Raw genomic sequence first — 15,024 nt, 5'->3', positions numbered from 1 at the left:
GCGGGGTTTAAGTTCGGTGAAGGGTATTGGGCAGGTAGAATTGGTAGCTAGACGGTGTGGTAAAGAGGTAGAGTCTAGCTGGGTGTTGGTTCGTACGAGTGCTGAAGTCAGGACGGTGGAACTGCCGGCGACGGTCAGTGTACCGGGGGAGGAGGGGCCGTGGGGGCTCCACTCCTACAAGGATAAGGCTGAGGAGTTAGTGCTAGAGGTGGACCCCAGAGAGGTGCCCGGCACTAGTAAAGGGAGGTGGGAGGAGGGAGTCGTGACTAAGCCCCTCTCCCCAGGTAGGGTGGAAGTCTCGGAGCTGGCAGCCGCACTTAACTCCCTGGTGGGGGTGGCCGATAGGCCACGGCTGAAGCTGGGGGTGTTCTCCGGAGCCAAGCCTACTCCGGATGGGGAGGTGGACTATGAGACCTGGATCGAGCATACGTCTTTGATGTTAGAGGAGTGGCCAGGCTCAGAGGAGGAGAAGAGGCAGCGATTGGTGGGAAGTTTGAGGGGTTTAGCAGCCAAAACCGTCCGGGAGTTGAAAGCTGAGAAGCCTGGGGCCTCAGTGGAGGACTGCCTAGAAGTTTTGGAGGGAGCGTTTGGGTTGTCAGGGGAACCCTGGCTGCTTTTAGCAGAGTTTCAACGCCTGGAACAATGGAGAGGGGAAAAGCTCTCCGAGTACATATTTAGGATGGAGGGGATGCTCTCGGGGCTGCGGCGCCGGGGGGTAGTGAAGGCGACTGACGTGGCTAGCGTGAGGATGAGTCAGCTATTCAGTGGCTCTCTGGAGGAGGACAAGGTGGCGTGGACTATCCGGCAAGCTTATAGGAAAGGTCCCCCTCCATCCTTCGGGCAACTGATTAGAGAGGTGCGAGAGGAAGAGAGAGCGTTGGGGCGGAAAAGGGGCACGGGCCTACGGGAGCAATCCTCAGCAATACAGGAAGTGGTGGCTGAGTGGAGGAATGACAATCCCCCGGGGAGTAGGGAACCCCCTTTGGAGGGGAGGGACAGGGGAGGTACCTACTCTCAGGGGCGATCAGTGCAGTGGATTGGGAGTGGGAGCCATCCTGGGAGAGGATGGGCGGCCGGCAGTGTGTGCTTTAACTGTGGGAAAGAGGGGCATTTCAGGCGGGACTGTGGAAGGCCGAGGGTGTGCTATAGCTGTGGAGAGGAGGGACACTTTAGGTGGGATTGTGAGAGACAAGGAGTCCCGCGCAGGACAAGCCCCCCTATGACTAAAAAGGGAGAGGTGTCGGGAAACTTAGGAGAGGCTCAGTGAGGGAACGGACTGGAGCCTCTGGAAGAACACGTTCCCAGAGATCAGCCGGAAGACCACCGGGTGCCCACGCCTCTGTTCCGGATGGGCTGGTAGGACCCCGTGCCAGTGTGGGTCTACGGATAGAGGGAATTTACGCAAAAGCCGTTCTTGATACGGGATCGCAGGTGACCTTATTGTACCGGTCTTTCTACAATCAACATCTAAAGCATTTGCCCGTAACACCATTTGACGCCCTGCAGATTTGGGGTGTGAGCGAGGGTGACTACCCGTACGATGGGTACCTATCGGTGAGACTGGAGTTCTCGGAGGGCGATGTGGGAGTGTCAGAAGCTATTGAGACGTTGGTGTTGGTGTGTCCTGACCCGGTGGAAACCGGTGGTGCTGCCCTCCTGGTGGGGACTAACTCCCCAGTTGTGCGACGGCTCCTGGGAGCTTGTAAGGAGAAAGGGGGGGAAGACTTTCTGGAGACCCTCTCGGTGCATCCAGTGTTTTGAGCAGTGTTCGCAGAAGGGGTTGCCTCCCAAGGGCTGGACTCGGAGTGTAAACGAGGGACGGTGTGGTGTACGCAGGCGAGGCCCAAGGTGATCCGACCTGGGGAGGTAGCCCTAGTGATGGGGACCCCCAGATTCCCAGGAGTGCCGACGGGAGAAGCCCTGTTAGTAGACGCCCCAGACGATCTTGAAGGGGAGACACGATTTCCGGCGGGGGCGCTGGTGAGGCCCGAAGTGCAGAGACCAGGGGCGGTACATGCGAGGCGTATAGCTATAAGTGTCAGGAACACCACGGCAAGAGAAATCACCTTTAAGAGGGGAATGCCGCTGGCACATCTGTTCCCGGTGACGGTAATGTCCAGTGCACCAGTGCGGACCCCTAACGGGGAGGGATCGGAGCATCGAAGGGAGCTGACCGCTGAAGCCTTTAACTTCGGGGATTCCCCAGTGTCGCCGGAGTGGAAACGCAGGCTAGTGGAGAAGATGCTGAAGATGGAAGCTGTTTTTTCTCGGGGCGAGTTTGATGTTGGCTGCTCCAAAAGCACTCGCCACACCATCCGGGTGACGGAGGACACCCCGTTCCGAGAGAGATCCCGGCGGCTGGCTCCGGCAGATGTTGAGGACGTGCGACAGCACTTGTGCAAGTTGAAGGAGGCCGGAATCATAGCTGAGTCTCGAAGTCCTTATGCGTCCCCAATAGTGGTGGCACGGAAGAAGAATGGGCGAGTGCGCATGTGTGTTGACTACAGGACGTTGAATCGGCGAACTGTCCCTGATCAATATACTGTCCCAAGAGTCGAGGATGCGTTGGCCTGCCTGAGCGGTGCAAAGTGGTTCAGTGTGCTGGATTTAAGAAGTGGGTATTACCAGATCCCGATGAGTGCGGCCGATAAAGAGAAGACCGCTTTTATCTGCCCGCTGGGGTTCTTTCAGTTCGAACGAATGCCCCAAGGCATATCTGGAGCCCCAGCCACCTTCCAGAGGCTCATGGAGAGAACTGTGGGGGATATGAATCTGTTGGAGGTGCTGGTGTACCTGGACGATTTGATAGTGTTTGGATCGACTTTGGAGGAACATGAGGAGAGACTGTTGAAGGTGTTGGGCCGGCTTAATGAAGAAGGGTTGAAGCTTTCCCTGGACAAATGCCAGTTCTGCAAGTCGTCGGTTAACTACATTGGCCATATCATTTCGCGAGAGGGAGTGGCTACTGATCCAACCAAGATAGAGGCCGTGACCACCTGGCCAAGACCCCAGAAAGTGGGTGCTCTGCGCTCATTTTTGGGGTTCTGTGGGTATTACCGGCGATTTGTGAAAGGATACGCCAAAGTGTGTCACCCGTTGACTCAGCTGTTGTGTGGCTATCCCCCGGTGGGGAAGAAGAGGACGGGGAACCAGAGGCAGGATGCTGGAGGATACTGGAACCCGGCGGAACCTTTTGGCTCAAGATGGGATGATCAATGTGAAGAGGCGTTCCGATCTTTGAAAAGGGCACTGACCCAGGCCCCGGTGTTGGCTTTTGCCGATCCCCAGAAGCCATATGTGCTGCAGACGGATGCCAGCCGAGAGGGTCTCGGGGCTGTTCTGTACCAGGAGCATGGCAAAGCATTGAGGCCGGTAGCCTTTGTCAGCCGAAGTTTGTCGCCATCGGAGAGAAACTATCCCACTCACAAGTTGGAGTTCCTGGCGCTGAAGTGGGCGGTGGTGGACAAGCTGGGCGATTACCTTTACGGAGCCAAGTTTGAGGTGAGAACGGATAACAATCCTCTCACTTATATTTTGACTTCGGCGAAGCTGGATGCCACAGGACATCGGTGGCTGGCGGCATTGTCGGTATATGATTTCAGCCTGAGGTACCGCCCCGGAAGCAAGAATATCGATGCGGATGCATTGTCTCGTCGGGAGCCGGGGGAGGAGGAGAGGGACGAGGAGTGGGAGAGTGTCCCTGCCCCTGGAGTGAAGGCGATGTGTCAGTTTGTGAAGGCCGAGGGAAGAGGGAGGCTGGAACGAGCCGTGGACCATTTGGGGGTTTTTGACGATGCCATACCCCTAGTTTACTGTGACCTGACCGCTCTGGGGACTAAACAGTTGCCGGAACTGAGTCCGGGGGAAGTGGCAACTGCTCAGCAAAATGACCCGGGCATTGGCACAGTGTGGAGAGCGGTCGAGAAGGGGGATGGGGCGTTGGCTGAGAAGGCAAAACACCCATACGTGCCTCTGTTGTTGAAGGAGTGGTCTCGGTTGAAGTTAAAGAACAAAATCTTGTACCGGGTAACGACGCCTCCGGACCAACCCCGCTGTTGGCAACTGGTCCTGCCGGAGGAGTATCGCCAGACTGTACTCCAGGCCTTACATGATGATTCTGGACATTTGGGGGTGGAAAAGACATATGGATTACTCAAAGACCGGTTCTACTGGCCCCGGATGAGGGGGGACGTCGAAGAATACTGTAGGGGATGCAGTCGTTGCATCCGGAGGAAGACCCTGCCAGCGTTGGTGGCTCCACTGTCGCACTTGCAGAGTGCGGGACCTCTGGACCTGGTATGTATGGATTTCCTGTCGATTGAGCCTGACACCAGCAACACCGCGAATGTATTAGTCATCACCGATCATTACACTCGCTATGCTCAGGCATTTCCCACCAAGGATCAGAAGGCGACGACAGTGGCGAAGGTGTTATGGGAGAAGTACTTTGTGCATTACGGCCTTCCCAGGCGAATCCATAGTGATCAGGGGCGGGACTTTGAGAGCCGCCTTATCCAGGAATTACTGACTATGCTTGGGGTTGAGAAATCCAGGACTACCCCTTACCACCCACAGGGAGATCCTCAGCCAGAGAGATTCAACAGGACCCTGTTGGATATGCTCGGGACGCTGGAGATTGGGCAGAAAAGCAGGTGGAGTCGTCATATTGGACAATTGGTTCACTGTTACAATTGTACTCGCAATGATGCTACAGGGTATTCGCCCTATTATCTGATGTTCGGGCGGGAAGCGAGGTTGCCCATTGACGTGTGTTTTGGAGGTGGAGTGGGTGAATTTCCCGGGAAGTCCCATCTAAAGTACGTGTCCGACATGAAGAGGGAGTTACAGCGGGCGTATGAGTTGGCCGAGGCGGCGGCTACCAAACAAAATCAGCGGAATAAGATGCGGTATGATCGAAAGGTGAAGTTTGTACAATTATTACCGGGCGACCGGGTCCTTTTACGGAATTTGGGACTCCCTGGTAAGCACAAGTTGGCAGATCGATGGGCGGCCAGCCCCTATGTAATAGAGAGCCAGATGCCGAACCTGCCAGTTTACCGGGTGAAACCCGAGGGTGGAAAAGGGCCTATCAAGGTACTCCATAGGAATCACCTGCTGCCACTGGGTCAAGCGGTGCAGGTGGATAAGGAGCCCGAGTGGGAGGTTACGCCCAGTACAAGGACTCTGCGAGGGAGCGGAGAACGGGAAGAGCCCGCTGCTGAAGAGCGGGGATGGGTCCCTCACCCGGGAATGGCTACTGATTCAGAGGAGGACGACTCAGATGAGTGGGTCCTGTTCCCATTCGCTGGTGCTCCAGTACCAGGAGAGGAGGCTCCTGGCCCTTCCCTTACTGAATTGGGTGAGAGGAGGGAAGGTCTTGAGGGTCAGATGGAGAGGCAGCCTACATTGGTGGGAGAGAGGGTGGAATCTGAGCGTGAGCCGGAGAGATCTCGGGTGAGGGAGGACCCCTGTGAGGAAGGGGGTGCGGGTCTGTCAGGTAGACCTGGGGTGTCCGAGACAGTGGGTTTGCAGGTGACGAGGGAGCCCAGTGGGGCAGGAGGGGTATGGAGATCTCAGAGGATTAGGCGCCCCCCGTAGCGGTTGACATATGTGGTACCGGGAGAACCGAGTGTGATTTCTACTGCTCTGGGTAGTTATGTCATTGCCTTCTGCACCTGGGTTGGGTTTTGTGTGTTGCAAGAAGCTTTGGGGACCTCTAGTAATGCCATGAGGGCATGACATTTGCTGGTGGGGAGAGAATGTACAATGTCCTGGGTATGTTACTCAAAATGGCCTCTTTGGTTTGTTACAAGTAGGAATGTTTCTTTGTCGGATAAGTGTTTCTCTAGCCGTTGTTTCACTTTAGAATGGCTGATATGGTAATTGTATTCATTTGTTAATCAATGGGGAATGTCATTGTGTCTTGTGATGCTGGGAACTTGGGGGAGGGGTTTTCGCGGGTTTTTTGGGGGAGGCCGAGGAAGACACTGAAGAAGGTGGACGTGTGCTGGACTGCTCGTAAGACCACCGGGGTGGTCCCAGGTGCGACGGCCGGATGGGTCGATTGGTTCGTTGATTGAGCTCCAACGAGTGCACTAAACAGACTGAACTTTGATAAGTGGCGCCTTTTTTTTTTCCTTGTGTATATATATTGTATTGCTTACTACTCTTTTTAATTTTAGTAAACTCTTTAAAGTGTATTTCATAACGGTATTTGTTGTGGATTTGATACTGTTGGCGGGCTTGAGGTGTAAACTCGATTCTCACAGCACCTGCGTGTACGGGAGGTGGGTTGGAGAGTGGCTGGATCTCCTTTTTCCCCTAGACATATACCAGCCTGTTGGGTAAGGGTTACATAGAGCTGCATTATTACCTCACAACTCTTAAACTCCATCCCTCAACTTATGAAAGCTAACATCCCATAAGTTTTCTTAACTACCTTATTTACCTGTGAGGCAACTTTCAGGGATCTGTGGACATGTACCCCCAGATCCCTCTGCTCCTCCACACTACCAAGTATCCTGCCACTTACTTTGTACTTTGCCTTGGAGTTTGTCCTTCCAAAGTGTACCACCTCACACTTCTCTGGGTTGAACTCCATCTGCCACTTCTCAGCCCACTTCTGCATCCTATCAATCTCTCTTTGCAATCTTCAACAATCCTCTCCACTATCCACAACACCACCAACCTTTGTGTTGTCTGCAAACTTGCCAACCCACCCTTCTACCCCCACATCCAGGTCGTTAATAAAAATCACAATAAGTAGAGGTTCCAGAACCGATCCTTGTGAGACACCACTAGTCACAACTCTCCAATCCGAATGTACTCCCTTCACCACAACCCTCTGCTTTCTGCAGGCAAGCCAATTCTGAATCCACCTGGCCAAACTTCCCTGGATCCCATGCCTTCTGACTTTCTGAATCAGCCTACCATGTGGAACCTTGTCAAATGCCTTACTAAAATCCATGTAGATCACATCCACTGGACTATCCTCATCTTTATGCCTGGTCACCACCTCAAAGAACTCTATCAAGCTTGTTAGACACGATCTGCCCTTCACAAACCCATACTGACTGTCCCTGATCAGACCATGATTCTCTAAATGCCCATAGATCCTATCTCTAAGAATCTTTTTCAACAGCTTTCCCACCAAAGATGTAAAGCTCACTGGTCTATAATTACCCAGACTATCCCTACTACCTTTTTTGAACAAGGGAACAACATTCGCCTCCCTCCAATCCTCTGGTACCATTCCCGTGGACAATGAGAACATAAAGATCCTAGCCAGAGGCTCAGCATTTTCTTCCCTCGCCTCATGGAGCAGCCTGGGGAATATTCCGTCAGGCCCTGGAGACTTATCTGCCCTAATGTATTTTAACAACTCCAACACCTCTTCTCCCTTAATATCAACATGCTCCAGAACATCAACCTCACTCATATTGTCCTCACCGTCATCAAGTTCCCTCTCATTGGTGAATACCGAAGAGAAGTATTCACTGAGGACTTTGCTCACTTCCACAGCCTCCAGGCACATCTTCCCACCTTTATCTCTGATCAGTCCTACCTTCACTCCTGTCATCCTTTTGTTCTTCACATAATTGAAGAATGCCTTGGGGTTTTCCTTTATCCTACTCGCCAAGGCCTTCTCATGCCCCCTTCTTGCTCTTCTCAGCCCCTTCTTAAGCTCCTTTCTTGCTACCCTATATTCCTCAATAGCCCCATCTGATCATTGCTTCCTAAACCTCATGTATGCTGCCTTTTTCCACCTGACTAGATCTTCCACCTCACTTGTCACCCATGGTTCCTTCACCCTACCATTCTTTCTCTTCCTCACCAGGACAAATTTATCCCTAACATCCTGCAAGAGATCCCTAAACATCGACCATGTCCATAGTACATTTCCCTGCAAAAACAAGTTCTAGCCTTATAGCCTCATAATTTGCCCTTCCCCAATTAAAAACTTTCCGGTCTTTTCTGATTCTATCCTTTTCCATGATAATGCTAAAGGTCACGGAGCGGTGGTCACTATCCCCCAGATGCTCACCCACTGAGTGATCTGTGACCTGACCCGGTTCGTTATCTAATACTAGATCTAGTATGGCATTCCCCGTAGTCGGCCTGTTAACATACTGTGAGACGAATCCGTCTTGGACACACTTAACAAACTATGCCTCATCTAAACCATTGGAACTAATCAGGTGCCAATCAATATTAGGCAGGTTAAAGTCACCCATGATTACAACCCTGTTATTTTTGCACCTTTCCAAAATCTGCCTCCCAATCTGCTCCTCAGTATCTCTGCTGCCACCAGGGGGCCTACAGAATACTCCCAATAGAGTAACTGCTCCATTCCTGTACCTGACTTCCACCCATACTGACTCAAAATAGGATCCTGCTATATTACCCACCCTTTCTGTAGCTGTAATAGTATCCCTGACCAGTAATGCCACCCCTCCTCGCCTTCCCCCCCACCATCCCTTTCAATGCACTGAAATCCAGGAATATTGAGAATCCACTCCTACTCTGGTGCCAGCCAAGTCTCTGTAATGTCCACTACATCATAATTCCATCTATGTATCCAAGCTCTCAGTTCATCACCTTTGTTCCTGATGCTTCTTGCATTGAAGTACAGGTGTCCCCGTTCATCGAATGTTCACTTTACATTAACTTGCTGTTACGAAAGACCTACATTAGTTACCTGTTTTCACTAACAGAAGGTGTTTTCACTGTTAAGGAAAAAGGCAGCGCATACCCCGAGCAGCCAAGTTCCTCCCTGGAACTGCATTCTAGCCAGCATTGCTTAAGCACGTGCCTGTGAGCACCTGTGTTTTATGTCGATTTATTTTGTGCATCCGCTGGCAAGATGAGTTCTAAGGTATTGGAAAAGCCTAAAAAAGTGCACAAGGGTGTTACACTTAGTGTAAAACTAGACATAATTAAGCATTTCGATTGTGGTGAACAAAGTAAGGACATAGTGAGGTTGGCTAAGGGTTTATGGAAGTTGATGAAGATGACGTTGAAGAGGTTTTGGCATCCCATGGCCAAGAACTGAGAGATGAAGAGCTGATGAAGAGGAAAGGATAACAATTGAAACCGAACTCAGTAGCAAACGGCCCGAAAGTGAAAACGTCCAGGAACTGAACGGGAAGCAATTGCGTGAGATTTTCGCTGCGATTGACAACGCTGCAATGATTGCAGAAAAGTATGACTTTAATTTTGAAAGGGTACATAGTTTTAGGGCAGGTTTGCAGGATGGTTTGAGTGCATACAAAGAACTGTATGATAGAAAAAAGTGCAAGGCTAAGCAGTCAAGCATACTGTTGTTTTTCAAGCCTTCCACATCAGCCACAGCAGATGACGAAACTTGACCTTCGACATCGAGGCAGGCAGACATAGAAGGTGGTGACCTGCCTGCCCTGATGGAAACAGAGGACGACTTGATGACACCCCAGTCACCTCTACCTCCCACCATCCCAACCTCCTACAACTCAGCCTAACACACCATCATCAGTGTGCTCACTCTCTTACCCAATTTCCCTCGGGATCAATAAAGTATGTCTGTCTGTCTTCCCGATTCTGGTAAGTGAAACTACACTGTGCATACATTATTTCTACTTTATATAGGCTGTGTATTTTTATGTGTTATTCGGTAGCTTCATAGCTTAAAGGTTACTGGAAGAGTGCTTCTGCAGGGAGAGCTTGCGCTGTGTGTTTCTTGCACCGTGTGTTTCTGCTGGGAGTGCTTGCGTGAGATTTTCGCTGCGGTGGACAGTGCTGCAATAATTGCAGAAAAGTATTCCTACTTTATATAGGCTGTGTATTTATCAGATCATTCCTGCTTTTACTATATGTTACTGTTATTTTAGGTTTTATGTGTTATTTGACATGATTTAGTAGGTTATTTTTTGGGTCTGCAAATGCTCACAAATTTTTCCCATTTAAATGGTAATTGCTTCTTCACTTTACGACATTCCGGCTTACGAACTATTTCATAGGAACGCTCTACCTTCGAATAGCGGGGGAAACCTGTACATGCACTTCAGCCCTCTTACCTTATTATCTTTACACCCTTTATTCTGCTTCTCTTTCCTCAAAGCCTCTTTATATGTTAGATCTGGCTTTACTCATTGCACTATATTTATAGTTCTCACATGACCTTTATCCTCCTCCACCTCACTAGCTGCTCTAACACTCTGGTTCCCATCCCTCTGCAAGTGTAGTTTAAACCCTCCCAGAACAGCACTAGCAAACCTTCCTGCAAGGATGTTAGTCCCCCTCCAGTTCAGGTATAATCCGTCCCGCCGGAACAGGTCCTACCTTCCCTGGAACAAGGCGCAATTGTCCAGAAACATGAAGCCCTCCCTCCTGCACCAACTCCTTAGCCACGTATTTAGCTGCATTATCTTCCTATTTCTAGCCTCATTAGCACGTGGCACATATAAAATCTCATATAAAATCCTACAGCTCAAGTACTCATCTACTTCCCAACTCTCTCATCTTAGTAAACAGATAGAAGTAAGCTTCTCTTCTGAGTAAAAGAAAATTACTGAAATTTCATCAGGTTCACGTTGATTATTTTGCTATGCTTTTGTTAAACCTTCTGGCCTGTCTTTGCCAAACACGTTTTACACCCCTTTTTAAACAAGGATATCATGATTACTATTTTCCAGACTTACCAGCATCGAGTCTTCAGTGGGTTGAGCCAAATTCACTGCTCTGTGCTGTTCAAGTTCCTTGATTCTGGCTCTCAAATGTTCTATCGAACACAAATGAATATCTCTCTTCAATTTTCGCTTGCCTTTAGTGACACATTTCACATCAATAGCTAATCATTTCAGGACAATAAAGTGAATGACAAACTATAACCTCAGCATTATTAATTCCTGCATTAATATAGACATAATTCTGTGTAACTAGAGGGTAGGTCTCCAATTCCCAATATCCAGGCAAAAATCAGATCACTGCACTCATCAGCTGCTCAATTCTACACAAAAGGAACAACAGAACAACTGTTGTTTTAAGGAACAACAGAACTTAACTAAAAAGGCAATACGGGGAGAAAAAATGAGGTATGAACGCAAGCTAGCCAGGAATATAAAGGAGGATAGCAAAAGCTTTTTTTTAGGTATGTGAAGAGAAAGAAGATAGTTAAGAACAATGTTGGGCCCTTGAAGAATGAATTGGGTGAAATTGTTATGGGAAACAGAGAAATGGCAGAAGAATTTAATGAGTACTTTAGATCTGTTTTCACTAAGGAAGACACAAGCAATCTCCCAGATGTATGGATGGGCCAACAGAGGGTAACAGAGGAAATGAAACAGATTGGCATTAGGAAGGAAACAAGTGATGAGTAGACTAATGGGACTGAAGGCTGACAAATCCCCAGGTCCAGATGGTCTGCATCCTAGGGTACTAAAGGAGGTGGCTCTGGAAATTGTGGATGCATTGGTAATCATTTTCCAATGCTCCTTAGATTCAGGATCAGTTCCTGAGGATTGGAGAATGGCTAATGTTATCCCACTTTTTAAGAAAGGAGGGAGGGAGAAAACAGAGAACTATCGTCCTGTCAGCCTAACATCAGTAGTGGGGAAGATGCTAGAGTCCATTATTAAAGATGAAATAGTGGCATATCTAGATAGCAGTGATAGGATTGGGCTGAGCCAGCATGGATTTACCAAGGGCAAATCATGCTTGACTAATCTATTGCAGTTTTTCGAGGATGTAACCAGGAAGTTAGACAAGGGAGATCCAGTGGATGTAGTGTACTTTGATTTTCAGAAGGCATTTGATAAGGTCCCACATAGGAGATTGGTGGGTAAAATCAGAGCTCATGGCATTGGGGGGGAAGATATTGACATGGATAGAAAACTGGTTGGCAGATAGAAAGCAAAGGGTAATGGTGAATGGGTGTTTCTCGGAATGGCAGGTGGTGACTAGTGGGGTGCCACAGGGTTCAGTATTGGGACCACAGCTGTTTACAATTTACATCAACGAGTTAGATGAAGGCATTGACAATAATATCAGCAAGTTTGCTGATGATACTAAACTGGGTGGCAGTGTGACGTGATGAGGATGTTAGGAGAATTCAGGGTGACTTGGATAGGCTGGGTGAGTGGGCAGATACTTGGCAGATGACATTTAATGTGAATAAGTGTGAGGTTATCCACTTTGGGAGTAAGAACAGGAAGGCAGATTATTATCTGAACGGTGTAGAGTTAGGTAAGGGAGAAATACAAAGAGATCTAGGAGTCCTTGTTCATCAGTCACTGAAGGTGAATGAGCAAGTGCAACAGGCAGTGAAGAAGGCTAATGGAATGTTGGCCTTTATTACAAAGGGAATTGAGTACAAGAGCAAGGAAATCCTTTTGCATTTGTACAGGGCCCTGGTGAGACCACACCTGGAGTATTGTGTACAGCTTTGGTCTCCAGGGTTAAGGAAGGATATCCTGGCTGTAGAGGAAGTGCAGCGTAGATTCACAAGGTTAATTCCTGGGATGTCAGGACTGTCTAACGCAGAGAGGTTAGAGAGACTGGGCTTGTACACGCTGGAATTAAGGAGATTGAGAAGGGATCTGTTTGCAACATATAAGATTATTAAGGGATTGGACAAGTAGAGGCAGGAAATATGTTCCAGATGCTGGGAGAGTCCAGTATCAGAGGGCATGGTTTGAGAATAAGGGGTAGGTCATTTAGGACAGAGTTAAGGGAAAACTTCTTCTCCCAAAGAGTTGTGGGGGTCTGGAATGCACTGCCTCGGAAGGCAGCGGAGGCCAATTCTCTGGATGCTTTCAGGAAGGAGCTAGATAGGTATCTTATGGATAGGGGAATCAAGGGATATGGGGACAAGGCAGGAACCGGGCATTGATAGTAGATGATCAGCCATGATCTCAGAATGGCAGTGTAGGCTCGAAGGACCGAATGGTCTACTTCTGCACCTATTGTCTATTGTCTATAAAAGGAAGGGACTGGAACGATGCCTACAAGGCATGATAGATGGATAGGCAATCTAAGTCACAAGACAAAGTGTGGAAATGAATGCAACTTAAAACAGAAATGTTGGAACACTCAGCAGGACAGATGGAATCCATCTAAGGAGAAAGTTAATTTTTCAAATGAGACCTTTTGGTCAGAAATGAAGAGAGATAAAACAAGCTAGTTTTCAGTAGGGGAGCGTGGGAGGGATCCCAGGAAAAGCATGTCCAAATAGGTTAATGCTGAATGTTACCAGTGTATTCAGATTTTTTATCTGTGTCATGTGTCCGGGTTCTTTGTAATCTTAAAACTAGGTCAACGCAAGTTTGAGGAACACCACCATCTGTGCACATTACATCTTTCCAACTTAAAACTAATTTCTTCAACTTCAGGTAGCTCACTCTTGTGTATATCAAAACAGATCAATTCTGCCTAAAATAATTACCATTTTTCTAATTCTAGTTATACAGTTTGGCCACCTGGCCATGCCCCAGTCTTGCCATTCACAATATATTTCAGAGATAAAGTAGCTTAATGTGTTGGTTAACAGCAATCATTAACCCATTTGAACTCACACTATAAAAGATACTGCCTTTCTTCTGTAGATCCCACCACCACTTTCTGTCCTACTAAAAAAATTATTTTTGTCTCTTTTCCAGGTGCAAGAGTTACAAAAGAATTAACTGTTTCTTCATATACAGAGTTCATCCAGCATTTTTTGTTTTTCAGATTTTAAAAATTTTTTCTAGAACTGAACAGAGATGTAATTAATGGGCCTCTGTGACTTGCAGCATCAAATATATGTGACATTTAATTCCTGCACTGCATACTGCTTCTACACTTCTGCTGCTTTTTGCTGGGCCATATTTCACAGATTATATGGAGAAAAGAATTTTCTGCATAAGTGACCTCCTGGAATGTTCCTTTGGGTGAAAGAACACAGACACTCAAATGCTCTGTTGCTGTTTGACTGAAGAGCTAGATACTCTCTTAATGTGCAAGCAACAAAGCATCCTCAGGTATTATCAGTAAAATAAAGATTATATAACCATTCAACACACACAAAATGCTGGAGGAACTCAGCAAGCCAGGCAGCATCTATGGAAACAGAGTACAGTTGACATTTCAGGCCAAGACCCTTCAACAGGACATTTCAACATTCAACTGTTTTAAGAATCTAAAATTCCTTTCCAAAAAATTACATTTACCATTTTCAGTCTTGATCTCCTCATAGTCAACTATCCTCCATAACAGGCTTCCCTTCTCCTCCTCTAGCTCAGCCAATCTGTTCTGAGATGTCACCACCTGTTCCTCAGCTGCAGTCTAGATGGATGAAGGGGTAGGATTGAATAAGAGAAAAAAAAATGAAACAAAAATTACTGGACGAGTAATAATCTGAAATAGGACAATCAAAGAACAACTACATTATAATTTATTTTTCAAGAAAGAAATGCATTGCTACCAAGTTTCAGTTCCTTTTGATATACATAGTGGTGATATAATACTGATGCATAAGTGAAATTTTACTCTGGGCACCATATCTCTGCTAAAGGCTGAACAAATATTATTATAGGCAACACCTTACATTAAAATTTCCAGTCTGGATGTTTATATAGGCAGTTTTAATTATGAATACCAGCTTAAAGTTCTGATCAGCATGAAATTCATAAATAGATGCAAAGCTCTAACGACACAGGACATAGATATGGTATTGACTTCTGTGGCAATACACAGTAGGTATAAGATCAATTTAAGAACATTATTAGACAAACAGCAATACTGTCTCCAGCTCATACTATATACTGTTTGCATGTATTTTCATAAAGCATACAGATGGCAGGTTATTTCATATTATATGTGGAGATTTTTAAAGTATTTTAGTAACGCATCAGAGATTTGGACAAATAATCTGAAAGCCACACAAAATTTCCACCTATAATGGAGAACATGAAACTACCCTGGTCATAGGTTTAAAGTGAAAAGTGAAAAATTTAATGGGAATCTGAGGTGGAACTTCTTCACTCAAAGGATGGTGTGTGTATGGAAGTGTTA

General features: G+C 47.5%; 1 protein-coding gene across 3 annotated transcripts in view; it reads right to left on the bottom strand.

The window, feature by feature from the left end:
* The window catches only part of LOC132403566 (golgin subfamily B member 1-like), a 206,314-nt gene that overhangs the window by 70,394 nt on the left and 120,896 nt on the right, over positions 1–15,024 (bottom strand). For all 3 annotated transcript variants that reach the window (XM_059986962.1, XM_059986960.1, XM_059986961.1), the window contains exons 10-11: positions 14,181–14,295; positions 10,677–10,756 (exon numbers count right to left, since the gene is read on the bottom strand). In XM_059986962.1, the coding sequence (XP_059842945.1) occupies positions 10,677–10,756; positions 14,181–14,295 (195 nt within the window). The remainder of the gene's footprint in view (positions 1–10,676; positions 10,757–14,180; positions 14,296–15,024) is intronic.

The sequence above is a fragment of the Hypanus sabinus genome, chromosome 13, assembly GCF_030144855.1.
Source record: "Hypanus sabinus isolate sHypSab1 chromosome 13, sHypSab1.hap1, whole genome shotgun sequence".
NCBI classification, from domain to species: Eukaryota; Metazoa; Chordata; class Chondrichthyes; order Myliobatiformes; family Dasyatidae; genus Hypanus; species Hypanus sabinus.
Note: the sequence above shows the minus strand (reverse complement) of the source record. Positions and strands in the feature narration are given on the sequence as shown.